This window comes from Entelurus aequoreus, linkage group LG23 (genome assembly GCF_033978785.1).
Source record: "Entelurus aequoreus isolate RoL-2023_Sb linkage group LG23, RoL_Eaeq_v1.1, whole genome shotgun sequence".
NCBI lineage: Eukaryota > Metazoa > Chordata > Actinopteri > Syngnathiformes > Syngnathidae > Entelurus > Entelurus aequoreus.
The window spans coordinates 4002003-4020851 of NC_084753.1; the positions used below are offsets into that span (position 1 = coordinate 4002003).

The 18849-nt window shown below is 37.2% G+C and overlaps 2 protein-coding genes and 1 long non-coding RNA gene across 4 annotated transcripts in view; 2 read left to right on the forward strand and 1 right to left on the reverse strand.

The window, feature by feature from the left end:
• The window catches only part of LOC133640938 (uncharacterized), a 285276-nt gene that overhangs the window by 192578 nt on the left and 73849 nt on the right, over window positions 1-18849 (forward strand). The window lies entirely within an intron of this gene.
• Window positions 8421-14901, reverse strand: LOC133641153 (multidrug and toxin extrusion protein 1-like). Of its 2 annotated transcripts, XM_062035048.1 has the most exons (5): window positions 14654-14901; window positions 10526-10591; window positions 10340-10448; window positions 10187-10262; window positions 8421-9293 (listed from the first exon to the last, which is right to left on the reverse strand). In XM_062035048.1, exons 2-5 carry the CDS (start codon window positions 10574-10576, stop codon window positions 9269-9271), a joined length of 261 nt encoding a protein of 86 aa, XP_061891032.1. In that variant the 5' UTR covers window positions 10577-10591; window positions 14654-14901; the 3' UTR covers window positions 8421-9268. The 2 variants fall into 2 exon arrangements, 1 of the variants encoding a protein (XP_061891032.1); XR_009824261.1 differs by lacking the exon at window positions 10526-10591 and having other exon boundaries at window positions 14654-14899.
• On the forward strand, window positions 14639-18278 carry LOC133641152 (serotriflin-like). Its single transcript, XM_062035047.1, has 7 exons — window positions 14639-14790; window positions 14962-15062; window positions 15136-15226; window positions 15439-15581; window positions 15647-15741; window positions 17866-17948; window positions 18089-18278. Exons 1-7 carry the CDS (start codon window positions 14691-14693, stop codon window positions 18214-18216), a joined length of 741 nt encoding a protein of 246 aa, XP_061891031.1. The 5' UTR covers window positions 14639-14690; the 3' UTR covers window positions 18217-18278.

Below are 18849 nucleotides of genomic sequence, written 5' to 3' on the forward strand. Positions count from 1 at the left end.
CGTGCTTGACGGGAGCACTTAAATGTGGAAAAATCAAAGATCCTTTCATTGACAGGAGCACTCTGCTGTTTTAAAATACATGTTACAAAACACAAATCAAAGATCGTGCTTGACGGGAGCACTTAAATGTGGAAAAATCAAAGATATAAAAGATCGTTTCTTTGACAGGAGCACTCTGCTGTATTAAAATACATGTTACAAAACACAAATCAAAGATCGTGCTTGACGGGAGCACTTAAATGTGGAAAAATCAAAGATCCTTTATGTGACAGGAGCACTCTGCTGTTTTAAAGTACATGTTACAAAACACAAATCAAAGATCGTGCTTGACGGGAGCACTTAAATGTGGAAAAATCAAAGATCCTTTCTTTGACAGGAGCACTCTGCTGTTTTAGAATACATGTTACAAAACACAAATCAAAGATCATGCTTGACGGGAGCACTTAAATGTGGAAAAATCAAAGATCCTTTATGTGACAGGAGCACTCTGCTGTTTTAAAATACATGTTACAAAACACAAATCAAAGATCGTGCTTGACGGGAGCACTTAAATGTGGAAAAATCAAAGATCCTTTATGTGACAGGAGCACTCTGCTGTTTTAAAATTCATGTTACAAAACACAAATCAAAGATCGTGCTTGACGGGAGCACTTAAATGTGGAAAAATCAAAGATCCTTTATGTGACAGGAGCACTCTGCTGTTTTAAAATTCATGTTACAAAACACAAATCAAAGATCGTGCTTGACGGGAGCACTTAAATGTGGAAAAATCAAAGATCCTTTCTTTGACAGGAGCACTCTGCTGTTTTAAAATACATGTTACAAAACACAAATCAAAGATCGTGCTTGACGGGAGCACTTAAATGTGGAAAAATCAAAGATCCTTTCTTTGACAGGAGCACTCTGCTGTTTTAGAATACATGTTACAAAACACAAATCAAAGATCGTGCTTGACGGGAGCACTTAAATGTGGAAAAATCAAAGATCCTTTCTTTGACAGGAGCACTCTGCTGTTTTAAAATACATGTTACAAAACACAAATCAAAGATCGTGCTTGACGGGAGCACTTAAATGTGGAAAAATCAAAGATCCTTTATGTGACAGGAGCACTCTGCTGTTTTAAAATACATGTTACAAAACACAAATCAAAGATCGTGCTTGACGGGAGCACTTAAATGTGGAAAAATCAAAGATCCTTTATGTGACAGGAGCACTCTGCTGTTTTAAAATACATGTTACAAAACACAAATCAAAGATCGTGCTTGACGGGAGCACTTAAATGTGGAAAAATCAAAGATACAAAAGATCGTTTCTTTGACAGGAGCACTCTGCTGTTTTAAAATACATGTTACAAAACACAAATCAAAGATCGTGCTTGACGGGAGCACTTAAATGTGGAAAAATCAAAGATCCTTTCTTTGACAGGAGCACTCTGCTGTTTTAGAATACATGTTACAAAACACAAATCAAAGATCGTGCTTGACGGGAGCACTTAAATGTGGAAAAATCAAAGATCCTTATGTGACAGGAGCACTCTGCTGTTTTTAAATACATGTTACAAAACACAAATCAAAGATCGTGCTTGACGGGAGCACTTAAATGTGGAAAAATCAAAGATCCTTTCATTGACAGGAGCACTCTGCTGTTTTAAAATACATGTTACAAAACGCAAATCAAAGATCGTGCTGGACGGGAGCACTTAAATGTGGAAAAATCAAAGATACAAAAGATCGTTTCTTTGACAGGAGCACTCTGCTGTATTAAAATACATGTTACAAAACACAAATCAAAGATCGTGCTTGACGGGAGCACTTAAATGTGGAAAAATCAAAGATCCTTTATGTGACAGGAGCACTCTGCTGTTTTAAAGTACATGTTACAAAACACAAATCAAAGATCGTGCTTGACGGGAGCACTTAAATGTGGAAAAATCAAAGATCCTTTCTTTGACAGGAGCACTCTGCTGTTTTAGAATACATGTTACAAAACACAAATCAAAGATCGTGCTTGACGGGAGCACTTAAATGTGGAAAAATCAAAGATCCTTTATGTGACAGGAGCACTCTGCTGTTTTAAAATACATGTTACAAAACACAAATCAAAGATCGTGCTTGACGGGAGCACTTAAATGTGGAAAAATCAAAGATCCTTTATGTGACAGGAGCACTCTGCTGTTTTAAAATTCATGTTACAAAACACAAATCAAAGATCGTGCTTGACGGGAGCACTTAAATGTGGAAAAATCAAAGATCCTTTATGTGACAGGAGCACTCTGCTGTTTTAAAATTCATGTTACAAAACACAAATCAAAGATCGTGCTTGACGGGAGCACTTAAATGTGGAAAAATCAAAGATCCTTTCTTTGACAGGAGCACTCTGCTGTTTTAAAATACATGTTACAAAACACAAATCAAAGATCGTGCTTGACGGGAGCACTTAAATGTGGAAAAATCAAAGATCCTTTCTTTGACAGGAGCACTCTGCTGTTTTAGAATACATGTTACAAAACACAAATCAAAGATCGTGCTTGACGGGAGCACTTAAATGTGGAAAAATCAAAGATCCTTTCTTTGACAGGAGCACTCTGCTGTTTTAAAATACATGTTACAAAACACAAATCAAAGATCGTGCTTGACGGGAGCACTTAAATGTTGAAAAATCAAAGATCCTTTATGTGACAGGAGCACTCTGCTGTTTTAAAATACATGTTACAAAACACAAATCAAAGATCGTGCTTGACGGGAGCACTTAAATGTGGAAAAATCAAAGATACAAAAGATCGTTTCTTTGACAGGAGCACTCTGCTGTTTTAAAATACATGTTACAAAACACAAATCAAAGATCGTGCTTGACGGGAGCACTTAAATGTGGAAAAATCAAAGATCCTTTATGTGACAGGAGCACTCTGCTGTTTTAAAATACATGTTACAAAACACAAATCAAAGATCGTGCTTGACGGGAGCACTTAAATGTGGAAAAATCAAAGATCCTTTATGTGACAGGAGCACTCTGCTGTTTTAAAATACATGTTACAAAACACAAATCAAAGATCGTGCTTGACGGGAGCACTTAAATGTGGAAAAATCAAAGATCCTTTCTTTGACAGGAGCACTCTGCTGTTTTAAAATACATGTTACAAAACACAAATCAAAGATCGTGCTTGACGGGAGCACTTAAATGTGGAAAAATCAAAGATCCTTTATGTGACAGGAGCACTCTGCTGTTTTAAAATACATGTTACAAAACACAAATCAAAGATCGTGCTTGACGGGAGCACTTAAATGTGGAAAAATCAAAGATCCTTTATGTGACAGGAGCACTCTGCTGTTTTAAAATACATGTTACAAAACACAAATCAAAGATCGTGCTTGACGGGAGCACTTAAATGTGGAAAAATCAAAGATCCTTTCATTGACAGGAGCACTCTGCTGTTTTAAAATACATGTTACAAAACTCAAATCAAAGATTGTGCTTGACGGGAGCACTTAAATGTGGAAAAATCAAAGATCCTTTCTTTGACAGGAGCACTCTGCTGTTTTAGAATACATGTTACAAAACACAAATCAAAGATCGTGCTTGACGGGAGCACTTAAATGTGGAAAAATCAAAGATCCTTTCTTTGACAGGAGCACTCTGCTGTTTTAAAACACATGTTACAAAACACAAATCAAAGATCGTGCTTGACGGGAGCACTTAAATGTGGAAAAATCAAAGATCCTTTCTTTGACAGGAGCACTCTGCTGTTTTAAAATACATGTTACAAAACGCAAATCAAAGATCGTGCTTGACGGGAGCACTTAAATGTGGAAAAATCAAAGATCCTTATGTGACAGGAGCACTCTGCTGTTTTAAAATACATGTTACAAAACACAAATCAAAGATTGTGCTTGACGGGAGCACTTAAATGTGGAAAAATCAAAGATCCTTTATGTGACAGGAGCACTCTGCTGTTTTAAAATACATGTTACAAAACACAAATCAAAGATCGTGCTTGACGGGAGCACTTAAATGTGGAAAAATCAAAGATACAAAAGATCGTTTCTTTGACAGGAGCACTCTGCTGTATTAAAATACATGTTACAAAACACAAATCAAAGATCGTGCTTGACGGGAGCACTTAAATGTGGAAAAATCAAAGATCCTTTATGTGACAGGAGCACTCTGCTGTTTTAAAATACATGTTACAAAACACAAATCAAAGATCGTGCTTGACGGGAGCACTTAAATGTGGAAAAATCAAAGATCCTTTATGTGACAGGAGCACTCTGCTGTATTAAAATACATGTTACAAAACACAAATCAAAGATCGTGCTTGACGGGAGCACTTAAATGTGGAAAAATCAAAGATCCTTTATGTGACAGGAGCACTCTGCTGTTTTAAAATACATGTTACAAAACACAAATCAAAGATCGTGCTTGACGGGAGCACTTAAATGTGGAAAAATCAAAGATCCTTTATGTGACAGGAGCACTCTGCTGTTTTAAAATACATGTTACAAAACACAAATCAAAGATCGTGCTTGACGGGAGCACTTAAATGTGGAAAAATCAAAGATCCTTTATGTGACAGGAGCACTCTGCTGTTTTAAAATACATGTTACAAAACACAAATCAAAGATCGTGCTTGACGGGAGCACTTAAATGTGGAAAAATCAAAGATCCTTTATGTGACAGGAGCACTCTGCTGTATTAAAATACATGTTACAAAACACAAATCAAAGATCGTGCTTGACGGGAGCACTTAAATGTGGAAAAATCAAAGATCCTTTATGTGACAGGAGCACTCTGCTGTTTTAAAATACATGTTACAAAACACAAATCAAAGATCGTGCTTGACGGGAGCACTTAAATGTGGAAAAATCAAAGATACAAAAGATCCTTTATGTGACAGGAGCACTCTGCTGTTTTAAAATACATGTTACAAAACACAAATCAAAGATCGTGCTTGACGGGAGCACTTAAATGTGGAAAAATCAAAGATTCTTTATGTGACAGGAGCACTCTGCTGTTTTAAAATACATGTTACAAAACACAAATCAAAGATCGTGCTTGACGGGAGCACTTAAATGTGGAAAAATCAAAGATCCTTTATGTGACAGGAGCACTCTGCTGTTTTAAAATACATGTTACAAAACACAAATCAAAGATCGTGCTTGACGGGAGCACTTAAATGTGGAAAAATCAAAGATACAAAAGATCGTTTCTTTGACAGGAGCACTCTGCTGTTTTAAAATACATGTTACAAAACACAAATCAAAGATCGTGCTTGACGGGAGCACTTAAATGTGGAAAAATCAAAGATCCTTTATGTGACAGGAGCACTCTGCTGTTTTAAAATACATGTTACAAAACACAAATCAAAGATCGTGCTTGACGGGAGCACTTAAATGTGGAAAAATCAAAGATCCTTTCTTTGACAGGAGCACTCTGCTGTTTTAGAATACATGTTACAAAACACAAATCAAAGATCGTGCTTGACGGGAGCACTTAAATGTGGAAAAATCAAAGATCCTTATGTGACAGGAGCACTCTGCTGTTTTTAAATACATGTTACAAAACACAAATCAAAGAGCTTGTTTGACGGGAGCTCCTGGTCTGACTAATTGCAATTGAGATAATAATTTTTTTTTAAATCCGCAATTGAGATAATAAAAAAAATAGAAATAATTGGATAATAAAAAAATATCATTAATAAAAACATGTCTAATTGCAATTGAGATTTTAAAAAATGTAGATAATAAAAAAAACAATTTGTATAATCAATTATCAAAATAATTAATTATCAATACAATTATCTTTTAATTAAATTATTCCACTAGTTTTATTTCCTCCATTTTTTCCCCCCAATTATGTTTTTTCTATTTGGTTTATTCATCATCCATTTATAATTGTTTCATCTTTCATTTATTTTATTATTTCAATTGCAATTAGTCAGAGCAGGAGAGCTGATTGGTCGACACTCACAATGATTAATTATACATCTTCCTAGTCCCGCCCATCCCAGCCTAGGAATTACTGCTGGTCCACTTACCAACTTTAGCCTCGGCACACAGGAGGAGCTAACCCCCGAGGTTACCCTTGACTTTTGTTATTATTATTACCCATACTTACCTTTTTTAACTATAAGTTACCACTTAACTTTTCCCTGTGTGGGGGATGTGACACACATTGTCCGGCGTCCCCACTCCTGCATACTTTGGCTTGGCAAGCCGATCGACCTGACTGGGATTGAACCCAGAACCCTTTGATTGGGAGCTAGCTGTTTAACCATCCAGCTATCCTGTCTTCTTATTCCCAGATTTCGGGCCCCAATGACATATACAATTGAGAACATTTAAACTATAGTACAAAAGTTGTATTCCTCTGACTAGAGCTTTAGTAGTTTCAGAGTGACCTGACTGGGATTTGAACCCAGTCCCCTTTGATTGGGAGCTAGCTGCTTTAACCACTCAGCTATCCTTGGGCTTCTAAAAGCATGTTTTCTTGACCCAGTGACATATTTGATTGGGAATCTGTCTCAATAAAGTATAATATAAAATGTGAACTCTTCCCGCCAGAGCTTTCTTTGTTACCGGTTGATCTGACTGGGATTTGAACCCAGTCCCTCTGAGTGGGCATCAGCTGCTTTAACCATTCAGCTATCCTTGGTCTTCTTGACACTCTCTGACCTGCTCCATGTCACCACACCCTCACACTCCCTAAGATCTTCTTCAACCATTCATCTCACTGTCCCCTTATTTGAACTGTCCACCGTGGGTGTCCGAGCTTTGGAACTCTTTACCACCAGACCTTTGTAACTTCAAGACTCAAAACACACCTATTCCTGATTCATTGTCAATCTTATCTTTGTTGTTGTTTTTATCCAATTGATTTTATTGTTTTGATTTTGTATGGTGTCCTTGAGTGCCCAGAAAGGTGCCTTATAAGTAAAATGTATTATTATTAATGTTGATCTATTAAGCAACATCCACTTAACCTATTTTCTGTGTATTTGGGATCTGCTTAAGTATTTATAAAACAATCTTGAAAAAAAAAAGAGATTCATTAATTAATCTATCACAGATCTTAATTAATTAATTAATCACAAATAATTGTATTTACTTGAAAGCATAAAAAAAAATACAGATCTTTGTCCAGATCCGGCCCCTAATCCAAGTCGCAGGGCATTGGATCCGATCCAGCAAGTGGTGGTGTCTAAGGGACAGAGGTGGGTAAAGTAGCCAGAAATTGTACTCAAGTAAGAGTACTGTTACTTTAGAGAATTATTACTCAAGTAAAAATAAGGAGTAGTCACCCAAATATTTACTTGAGTAAAAGTAAAAAGTATGTTGTGAACAAACTACTCAAGTACTGAGTAACCTGCTCGTTTAACAAATAATGCACAAAAACATAAAAATAGCAATGAGCAAATTCAGAGCCAGGAATATCTCTTAAGCAACTAAAACAATAATATATTTTAAATAATAATACATTAACATAAAAAAAATTAAGGCAAATTGAGCCACAATAACTTAACAGCACCTTAGGCTCAGTAGGCAGAGATTACAAAGGAAAATAACAAGTTAGCCTTTACGCAAACCATAAACTGATAGGTGTGGGCTGCACCTGAGAACACACTGTGCACTTCTGATTGGTGTTTGTATGCGTGCGTGTGTGCGTGTCTGTCTGTCTACGAGGCTGCAGTGCGTTAATAAATGTCCCCACACGATGTACATTTGACAGTGATTCATAGCAGGGAAGCTAACATCAGCCTACGGCGACAGCCAAAATATCTACTAACGTTACTTACCGCCATGTGCTTCCTCAAATTTGACGTTGAGTTCAGGGGTGCCCACACTTTTTCAGCAGGCGAGCTACTTTTTAATTGACCAAGTCGAGGTGATCTACCTCATATACACTACCGTTCAAAAGTTTGGGGTCACATTGAAATGTCCTTATTTTCAATAAAGATAACTTTAAACTAGTCTTAACTTTAAAGAAATACACTCTATACATTGCTAATGTGGTAAATGAATATTCTAGCTGCAAATGTCTGTTTTTTGGTGCAATATCTACATAAGTGTATAGAGGCCCATTTCCAGCAACTATCACTCCAGTGTTCTAATGGTACAATGTGTTTGCTCATTGGCTCAGAAGGCAGAAAACCCTTGTGCAATCATGTTCACACATCTAAAAACAGTTTAGCTCGTTACAGAAGCTACAAAACTGACCTTCCTTTGAGCAGATTGAGTTTCTGGAGCATCACATTTGGGGGGTCAATTAAACGCTCAAAATGGCCAGAAAAAGAGAACTTTCATCTGAAACTCGACAGTCTATTCTTGTTCTTAGAAATCAAGGCTATTCCACAAAATTGTTTGGGTGACCCCAAACTTTTGAACGGTAGTGTATACATATCCATACACACACATATCATATATATATACACACACATATTATATATATATATACATACATACATACATACATACATATATATATATATACATACATACATAGACATTTATATATACAGTAAATAATTTATATTTATTTATTTTGCCGTTTTTGTTCACATGTTAGAGGTGTTTTAATGAATATACATGCATGTTTAACATATAGATTCCTTTCTTTCATGAAGACAAGAATATAAGTTGGTATGATTGTGATGACTTGCATTGATAGGAATCAGACAGCAGTGCTGCTAACGTCCACGTTTTCAAATGGAGGAGAAAAAAAGTTGCTCCTTTCTGTCTAATACCACATTTTTGGCATCTTATTTGTCCAGCTTCCATATTCGTTTTTATACACTTTACAAGAAATACGTTGGCGGCAAACTCCGTAGCTTGCTAGCTTGTTTGCGCTGGCTTTCGGAGACTCTTATTTTGTTAGCGCAGGCGCGATGGAGCAGCACTTTTATTGTGAAGACAGAAACTAAGCGATAAATTGTGTGTGATCAACTCCTGCACTGACAGTCTGATGAATAATGCAACCTTGAATCAAATAATTGTTTGATTAACATCTGCGTCTCCTCAGGAAGAGTCAAGCAGAGTAACAGAGGTTTGCAAAGGACTGTAAATGGCATTGAGCACCTCCATTGTGAAGTTGGCCTTCCAGATCGGGCTCTCTGGCAAAGGCAGCAGGAAGTGCACACAAACTCCCACAACCAGGAGACCCACCACAATAAATATGGCGATGCCTCTTCGGATGATCAGCTGGGAAACGGAGAGATGGTCCACGCTCTCCTTAATGACATATTGGCTCTTTGGGTTCCCATCGGGGCACTCGGTCGTCACTTGCATGTAGCCATCCGCTGACTTTGGAGGAAGTGGAACAATGTTGTTATTAATTAAATGGTACCATTACCAGACACTTTCACATCCCTACACTACCTGTACAATCTAAATGGAAAGATACATTTGTCCCACGGACCGGGGGGGGTGTTTGTTTTTGGGTTTTTTTCATAAAGAAATACAATCATGTGTGCTTACGGACTGTATCCCTGCAGACTGTATTGATCTATATTGATATGTAATGTATATTTTGTGTTTTTTATGTTGATTTAATTTTTTTTTTTTTAATAAAATAAAAAAAATTTAATTTATTGCACGGCCCGGTACCAATCGGTGGTTGGGGACCACTGCACTAGACAACATTTGTTTAAAATCAGCCACTTTCGCAGCAGCTGAAGCAACTCTCTTCTCATTCATTGTGGTAGCGTCACAGTGAATTAAACACTGTTAAAGCTGAGCATCCATTGACTTTAATTGGGGAGCATAGAGTGGGTCGTTCCACCGCAGCCAAACTAGACAGCCACTGGATAAATGATCAGATTTGTCCTGCCCACGGACGCTGAGCATCTCTAAAAGTGAGCCTCAGCTGGCTCGTTGGCTACTGCATGATGATTGGATGAGCTGTCTACAGAGGAAACTCTTTTTGATTGAAAGGAAAGTGGGCCAATCAGCGATCATGAAATATACACCACTGCCAGAACATTTTTCAAGTTTCAGACCAGCAGCCACCACTGTTGTGGATGATGGGCAAAATTCTCCAAAAAGTGGAGTTCCCCTTTAAGAATGCTATGTTTAGGCTTAAAAGTTCCACTGCACTTCACACCTTTACGTTTGAGTTTTTCTGATTGTCTTTTTCCAAAACAGTTTTCTCAAATCAGACTTTTTAATCCCTTGCCAGGGCAGTTAAAGAGACTCACTGGTCAGAAGTGAAGATGAAGCCAATCACGGATTTGGCAGAGTTGAGCGCTATACCTCCAACAACAGCAAAGGCAGCTTCAAAACAGAAACATCACACAATGCTAAATGTACATGCACATTTGAACTTGAGCTACAAGCAACGGTACACTGACCTGTAAGCGAGAGCGACACCTTACAGGTGAGAAGCGCCCCTGCTGTGTCTCCTGCACCCAGAGCGTTGCCTACTCGAGCGCAGGCTGCGGCCTGGATGCCAGGCGGGATCTGTTGGTTTGGACAAATGGAAGTCACACTAATCCAAAAATGACAATGTTGCCAGAATCCAAGAACCATTACAATACCATGTAGATCATGTTTGCCACTGATAAACACATGCTGGGCTGCCGGCTCATCTTTACCCAGCATCCCTGGACACAAACCAATCACCAAAGCAATCACTAGAGCAGGGGTCACCAACCTTTTTGAAACCAAGAGCTACTTCTTGGGTACTGATTAATGCGAAGGGCTACCAGTTTGATACACACTTAAATAAATTGCCAGAAATAGCCAATTTGCTCAATTTACCTTTAACTCTATGTTATTATTAATAATTAATGATATTTACACTTAATTGAACGGTTTAAAAGAGGAGAAAACACAAAAAAAATGACAATTAAATTTTGAAACATAGTTTACTTCGACTCTTTAAAATTCAAAATTCAACCGAAAAAAAGAAGAGAAAAACTAGCTAATTCGAATGTTTTTGAAAAAATTAAAAAAATAATTTATAGAACATCATTAGTAATTTTTCCTGATTAAGATTAATTTTAGAATTTTGATGACATATTTTAAATAGGTTAAAATCCGATCTGCACTTTGTTAGAATATATAACAAATTGGACCAAGCTATATTTCTAACAAAGACAAATCATTATTTCTTCTATACTTTCCAGAATAAAAATTTTAAAAGAAATTCAAAAGACTTTGAAATAAGATTTAAATTTGATTCTACAGATTTTCTAGATTTGCCAGAATAATTGTTTTGAATTTTAATCATAATAATTTTGAAGAAATATTTCACAAATATTCTTCGTCGAAAAAACAGAAGCTAAAATGAAGAATTAAATTAAAATGTATTTATTATTCTTTACAATAAAAAAAATACATTTACTTGAACATTGATTTAAATTGTCAGGAAAGAAGAGGAAGGAATTTAAAAGGTAAAAAGGTATATGTGTTTAAAAAAGGTTGTATTTTTTCTCTAAAATTGTCTTTCTGAAAGTTATAAGAAGCAAAGTAAAAAAATGTATGAATTTATTTAAACAAGTGAAAACCAAGTCTTTAAAATATTTTCTTGGCTTTTCAAATTCTATTTGAGTTTTATCTCTCTTAGAATTAAAAATGTCGGGCAAAGCGAGACCAGCTTGCTAGTAAATAAATAAAATTTAAAAATAGAGGCAGCTCACTGGTAAGTGCTGCTATTTGAGCTATTTTTAGAACAGGCCAGCGGGCTACTCATCTGGTCCTTACGGGCTACCTGGTGCCCGCGGGCACCGCGTTGGTGACCCCTGCCGTAATTGATCATATTATTCATAATAATAATTTTAATAATTCACAATAATCATCCACCAAACTGAATTTGTCAGGTCTGTCAGGATGGCAGAGCTGTAAGTACACCTGTTAAGTGACACACAGGTGACGCTTTTGAAAGAGACTGCAAGTGACCATCATAGAACATAGAACAAATAATTATAACAAACTAAACACAGCTTTCGAGCCTTTAACTGTTCTAGTTACATTTTCGGTTGTATTGCTGCATGATGTGTGTGTTTTTTCATTAAATTAGTGGAAGTAAATTTATAGGAGAATATAGAATAACTTTTTCCACTGAAGGATGCATTCTGAAAGGTGTCTATTTTGACAGTTTAATTTTTAAAAACAAATTTAATGTTAAAAAAAAAAAGCTTTGTCTTTACTTTACAGCTGCTCTTTTTTACACTTTTAATGTTTTTTAAGTAAGAGTATTTTTAGAACGTTCTGTAGGCCAGTTAAAAAATTAGCTGTGAGCCGCACTTAAGACACGTTTTGTATAGATAATAGCCTTTTCACAGTAGCAACAAAAAAGTGACACATTTTAATGTTAAAAGAGCCACATATACTGTACAGTAAGTTTTAAATTCATACCAATAATCAACAAACCCTAGAACTAACCCGCCTTAAATCAGCATCGTGGAGCATATGGAACAATTGCTTTGACAGTTGCAATAGTGTGGAAAGTAGATCAAATCATCTTTGAAACTACGTGACACAGCCATGGCGAATGGGAACGCAACGGATGAGGAAAGGGAACAGAAGCTTCCCTTCACTTATTGAGAATTTAGAACATCCTGCTTTGGAGAACAATGGATGAAGGAAGCCCCTACCTGCCTCTTTTGGCTCACGCTCCAGGTGCTTTTTAACGGGGCAGGTAAAAACTACAACAGGGAAAATCCAGGAAGGGCGGCTGAGTAGCTGCAGAACACCGGTTTGTATTTTTATTTTTTTTATTTTTTTTAAAGACACAATATGTAACTATGTCTAACGGTGTTTTAATACAGTGACAACAGAGATGTGCATTTGAAGAAGTAGGATTAAAAGGTTGGAAAAATATGACCTCTGTCATGAAATGTGAGAACATCAACACGCAAAAGCATTCTGAGCTTACTTAGATGTTAATGCACACATAGTGACCAGCTAACTTCTCCAGCCATGGGAAACACCTCCCAGTCCCTTTTCACTAGTGCTTGTTGCAGGTAATAATATAAAGTTAAAGTTAAAGTGCCAATTATTGTCACACACACACCAGGTGTGGCGAAATTATGCAGGGAGGTAATGGGTCCCATTTTTATAGTCTTTGGTATGATATATAATAATAAATGGTAAAGTTTGTCTATAAATTTTTTATAACTATACCTCCCGCCCTACTATTTGAGAAGGACTATGTTGGACACATAACATAACTTAATATTTCTAAAAATTCCAGAGCCATAATTAGTTAAGTTGCTGTTTAGATTCCTTCAGCAACCAGTTTAGGCGGTTGGGCCTTCAACACTTGCACCCCCTGCTGGTGAAATCTATCATGCCTCTTTTGCTTTTAGTTTAGCAACAATAAAAGATAGCATGACTGAGTTTTAACATTTATTATACCCGTGTCATGATTCTCCATAACAGTTTGACTTGTTGTCGGGTCTTTGTTCGGCACTTTTTATTTTCTGAAGCTCCCCTTCCTGTTTGGGACGGCAGGCACAATTTTATCTCAGCTGAGGGCGCTGATTGTCAATCAGGAGGGTTCATAAGCCAGCTGTTTGCATCTGGGCATTGTTATTTGTTTTTATTCACCCATGGTCCACTGCATTTTGTCCATGTCAGTGCTAACTGCACTGCAAAAAGTCAGTGTTCAAACACAAGAAAAAAAAGAAAAAAAAAATTAGGGGTATTTTATTTGAATTAAGCAAAATGATCTGCCAATAGAACAAGAAAATTCGGCTTGTCAAGACTTTTCAAAACAAGTAAAACTAGCTAACCTGAATGAACCCAAAAATACCTTAAAATAAGTATATTCTCACTAATAACAAGTGCACTTTTCTTGGTAGAAAAAAAAAGAAAAGACCTTTTTGCTCAATATGTGGAAAAATATTCTTAAATTAAGTAAATGCTAGTGCCATTATCTTGGCATCATGATTTTTTGTCCATGCTTGAAGTAAGAAATTATTACTTTAAAAAAGTAGTTTTATACTTGTGAGTGTTAATGACACAGCTTTGCAACAGTTGATATTCTAGTTTCAAGCAATATAGGTCATCAAATCTCAGCAACAAGTTGTAATTTCTTACTGAGATAATTTAGGACCAAAACCCTTAAAACAAATAAAACACTAACATAAAATCTGCTTAGTGAGAAGAATTATCTCATCAGACAGAAAATAAGCAAATATCACCCTTATTTGAAATATTTAATCTTACTTAGATTTCAGTTTTTGCAGTGTACTTTTTAGACTTAGACAAACTTTATGCATACTAGTTATAGCTATTTGGCTGTTCTAGTTTTTATTTTTATTTATTTCTTTATTATCTTTTTATTTTTATTTATTTTTTAATACACTGTAGCACTTTGAGATTGTTTACTCAATATAAAGTGCTTTTTACAAATAAAATCTATTATTATTATTATTATGAATCAAAAGGGAAATTGTTCCAAATTTCCCTTGTGGATTTTTTGAATTTTTCTAGAATTAACTTTTTTTTTTTACCTGGAAGTGCTGAAAATGTATGTCCTAGTCTTGGAGCTATTTTTAGCACCACCGTGAGAAATAAAAAGAGTTCACAAACCATATCAAGGTCTTTACACAGGTGCTCCACTGGGAAAAATGTTATCTTTAATGTGTTGGAGATGCCCTTGAGTCTATGTGTTAAATCCCACGCAGCAACATAGTCCGTGTATATAAAAAACCTACCTGTGTTCCCTAGAAGGTGTGAGTCCAGAATCTAGCGATGAACTCGTTCCTCTTCGCCTTCCTGTGCGCTTTGGGCCTTTGTGCCGCCCTGCAGGTGTCGGCCAACTCGGAGAATGATGTGGAGTTGTTGGCTGTAAGTACAATTAAACATGGTTCAAAAATCAATGTTAGCAAATTTTTGAAAATGTGTGTTTCCTCTCCCATGATTGACCGGCCTGAAGGAGGGTGAGTACAGTTATCACTGATCTTCCATAACTTCATTCCAACACACTCCCAACTTAAATAACTTTGTTCTGCTGTGATGTCAGAAAGTGTCCTGGCCTCGCCCTCGGAACAGACTGAGATTGTGAACAAGCACAATGCCCTGAGGAGAAGTGTGAAGCCCTCTGCCAGCAACATGCTCAAAATGGTACTAAAAATTATGATTAAGAAATGCTTTAGAATTGTTTGAACTGTAAAGTGAATCTGTGGCTCGTCCACAGAGTTGGAGCAGAGAAGCTGGAGCCAACGCTCAGAAGTGGGCCAACACCTGCTCCATGAAGCACAGCCCGCCCAGCGCAAGAGAGATCAGCAGTAAGTCCCTTTTTTTAGTCAAAACCTAAAAAGTGGAAGCTCTTAACGGTAAAAAAAAATGCATTAGTCGCACCTTTGGAAACTAATTCTCCCAATGTTCAGTTCCAGGGTCAAACTACTACCTGCAAAAAAAGCTATAGTAACTGTACAGGCATTTTAACAGCTGTCATGCAGGTGGAAAAAAGAAGTAAAAAAAATGTTTTGTGCTGTAGCTAGCGGCTGTGGGGAGAACCTGTACATGGCCAGCTACAAGAACAGCTGGAGCAACGCTATCCAGTCATGGTATGATGAGGTGAAGGATTGGCGCTATGGAATGGGATCGGTCAACGGAGGAGTTGTTGGACACTTCACGCAGGTATGATAATATTCATATCAACTATCATCATTCAAAATCAAACGTTATATTTCCCCCATACCCAGATTGTTTGGTACAGGTCTAACCTGATTGGCTGTGCTATGGCCTACTGCCCCAACTCCCGCTACAAGTACTTCTACGTCTGCCACTATTGCCCACCGTAAGTACAACAAAATATGATTAGATTCCAATAAGTATTATGCAATATCATGAAAGGGCATGTAGTAAAACCCAAATATTTTTGAGACCATTTCCTTTGTATGCAATACTTTATATGCATCAGAACCATCAAGTCCTAAAATAAACAATACAAGTACAAAACTGTCTGCTTATACACTGCAAAAAGTCAGTGTTCAAAAACAAGGAAAAAAAATACAAAAATTAGGGGTATTTTATTTGAACTAAGCAAAATTATCTGCCAATAGAACAAGAAAATTTGGCTTGTCAAGACTTTCCAAAACAAGTAAAATTAGCTAACCTCAATGAACCCAAAAATACCTTAAAATAAGTATATTCTCACTAATAACAAGTGCACTTTTCTTGGTAGAAAAAAAAAGGAGACCTTTTTCCTCAATATGTTGAAAAATATTCTTAAATTAAAGGCCTACTGAAATGAAATGTTTCTTATTTAAACAGGAATAGCAGATCCATTCTATGTGTCATACTTGATCATTTCGCGATATTGCCATATTTTTGCTGAAAGGATTTAGTAGAGAACATCGACGATAAAGTTCGCAACTTTTGGTCGCTGATAAAAAAAAAGCCTTGCCTATACCAGAAGTAGCGTGACGTCACAGGAGGAAGGATTCCTCACAATTCCCCGTTGTTTACAATGGAGCGAGAGAGATTCGGACCGAGAAAGCGACGATTACCCCATTAATTTGAGCGAGGATGAAATTTTCGTGGATGAGGTACGTTAGATTGAAGGACTAGAGTGTAGTGCAGGGTGTATCGCTCTGACCGTAACTTAGGTACAAGGGCTCATTGGATTCCACACCCTCTCCTTTTTCTATCGTGGATCACGGATTTGTATTTTAAACCACCTCGGATACTATATCCTCTTGAAAATGAGAGTTGAGAACGCGAAATGGACATTCACAGTGACTTTTATCTCCACGACAATACATCGGTGAAGCTCTTTAGCTACTGAGCTAACGTGATAGCATCAGGCTTAAATGCAGATAGAAACAAGATTAAAAAAAAACCTGACAGGAAGGATAGACAGAAGATCAAAAATACTATTAAACCATGAACATGTAAATACACGGTTAATAATTTCCAGCTTGGCGAAGCTTAACAATTAAAGTTAACTTAGCTACGGAGCGGCGGCGGGCGTTGTAGCTTTCGACGACACCCCGGCCGCCATCAGAGTCGGCAAGAAACATATATTTCCCCAAAGTTACGTACGTGACATGCACATAGCGACACGCACGTACGGGCAAGCGATCAAATGTTTGGAAGCCAAAGCTGTACTCACGGTAGCGCGTCTGCTATCCAGCTCAAACACAACACAACCTCCTGGTTGTGTTGCAGTAGTCCGCCGCTAATACACCAATCGCACCTACAACTTTCTTCTTTGCAGTCTCCATTGTCCATTAAACAAATTGCAAAAGATTCACCAACACAGATGTCCAGAATACTGTGGAATTTTTCGATGAAAACAGAGCAGTTTGTATGGTGACACATTGGGTACGAACATTTAAAATTGCATTTCATAAGTTAACCCGGCCGTATTGGCATGTGTTGCAATGTTAAGATTTCATCATTGATATATAAACTATCAGACTGTGTGGTCGGTAGTAGTGGCTTTCAGTAGGCCTTTAAGTAAATACTAGTGCCATTATCTTGACATAATGATATGCGCTCGGCATCATGATTTTTTTTTTGTCATGCTTGAAGTAAGAAATTATTACTTTAAAAAAAGCAGTTTTATACTTGTGAGTGTTGATGACACAGCTTTGCATCAGTTGATATTCTAGTTTCAAGCATGTTTTACTCAATATAGGTCATCAAATCTCAGCAACAAGCTGTAATATCTTACTGAGATCATTTAGGACCAAAACACTTAAAACAAGTAAAACACTAACATAAAATCTGCTTAGTGAGAAGAATTATTTTATCAGACAGAAAATAAGCAAATATCACCCTTATTTGAGATATTTCATCTTACTTAGATTTCAGTTTTTGCAATGTAGTCATGAAATAGCGACTGCTGCATATCTGTTACATGTTTGGGCTGATAGCGATATGCAGTAAATATTTGATGTCCTGACCTACATTTTAGTGGAAATTACCAGTTGGCTCGTCCCTACAAGTCAGGACCCTCCTGCGCTGACTGCCCCAACGCCTGTGAGAATAAATTGTGCAGTAAGTAGCAGCAGCCTGCGCTCTAAAATGATAAACACAAAATTGATCCATTGTGCTCTTACAGTAAACTCCACATTTTATCTTGTTTTCTTCCTGCTATTCAATTAACATATCCGTCAATTTCTGTATCGCCCCCTTAGCAAACCCCTGCCCTTACAGTGACCAGTACAGCAACTGTCCTGAGCTGAAGGAGCAGTGGGGCTGCAACAACAGCAACGTCGCCTCTTGGTGTCCCGCCTCTTGCAAGTGCAGCTCTCAGATTGGCTAAATGACTCACTCAGAAACGTTGCATTGAATTAATAAAGTCTTGCAACTTTGCATGTGAAGTCACTTACTGTTGTGTGTATTCTTTTTAGTCACCGTCCAAGCAGTTTGCTCAAGGGCTCCTACTGTCGATGTACATTATTATTGAATGTCATGATATGTGTCATAATACCACAAATTGGAAATCAACATATGTGTGAGTTTCCATATTAAAGGCCTACTGAAATGATTTTTTTTTATTTAAACGGGGATAGCAGATCCATTCTATGTGTCATACTTGATCATTTCGTGATGGTGCCATATTTTTGCTGAAAGCATTTAGTAGAGAACATCGACGATAAAGTTCGCAACTTTTGGTCGCTGATAAAAAAAAGCCTTGCCTGTACCGGAAGTAGCGTGACGTCACAGGTTGAAAGGCTCCTCACATTTCCCCATTGTTTACACCAGCAGCGAGAGCGATTCGGACCGAGAAAGCGACGATTACCCCATTAATTTGAGCCAGGATGAAAGATTTGTGGATGAGGAACGTGAGAGTTAAGGACTAGAGTGCAGTGCAGGACGCATCTTTTTTCACTCTGACCGTAACATAGGTACAAGCTGGCTCATTGGATTCCACACTTTCTCCTTTTTCTATTGT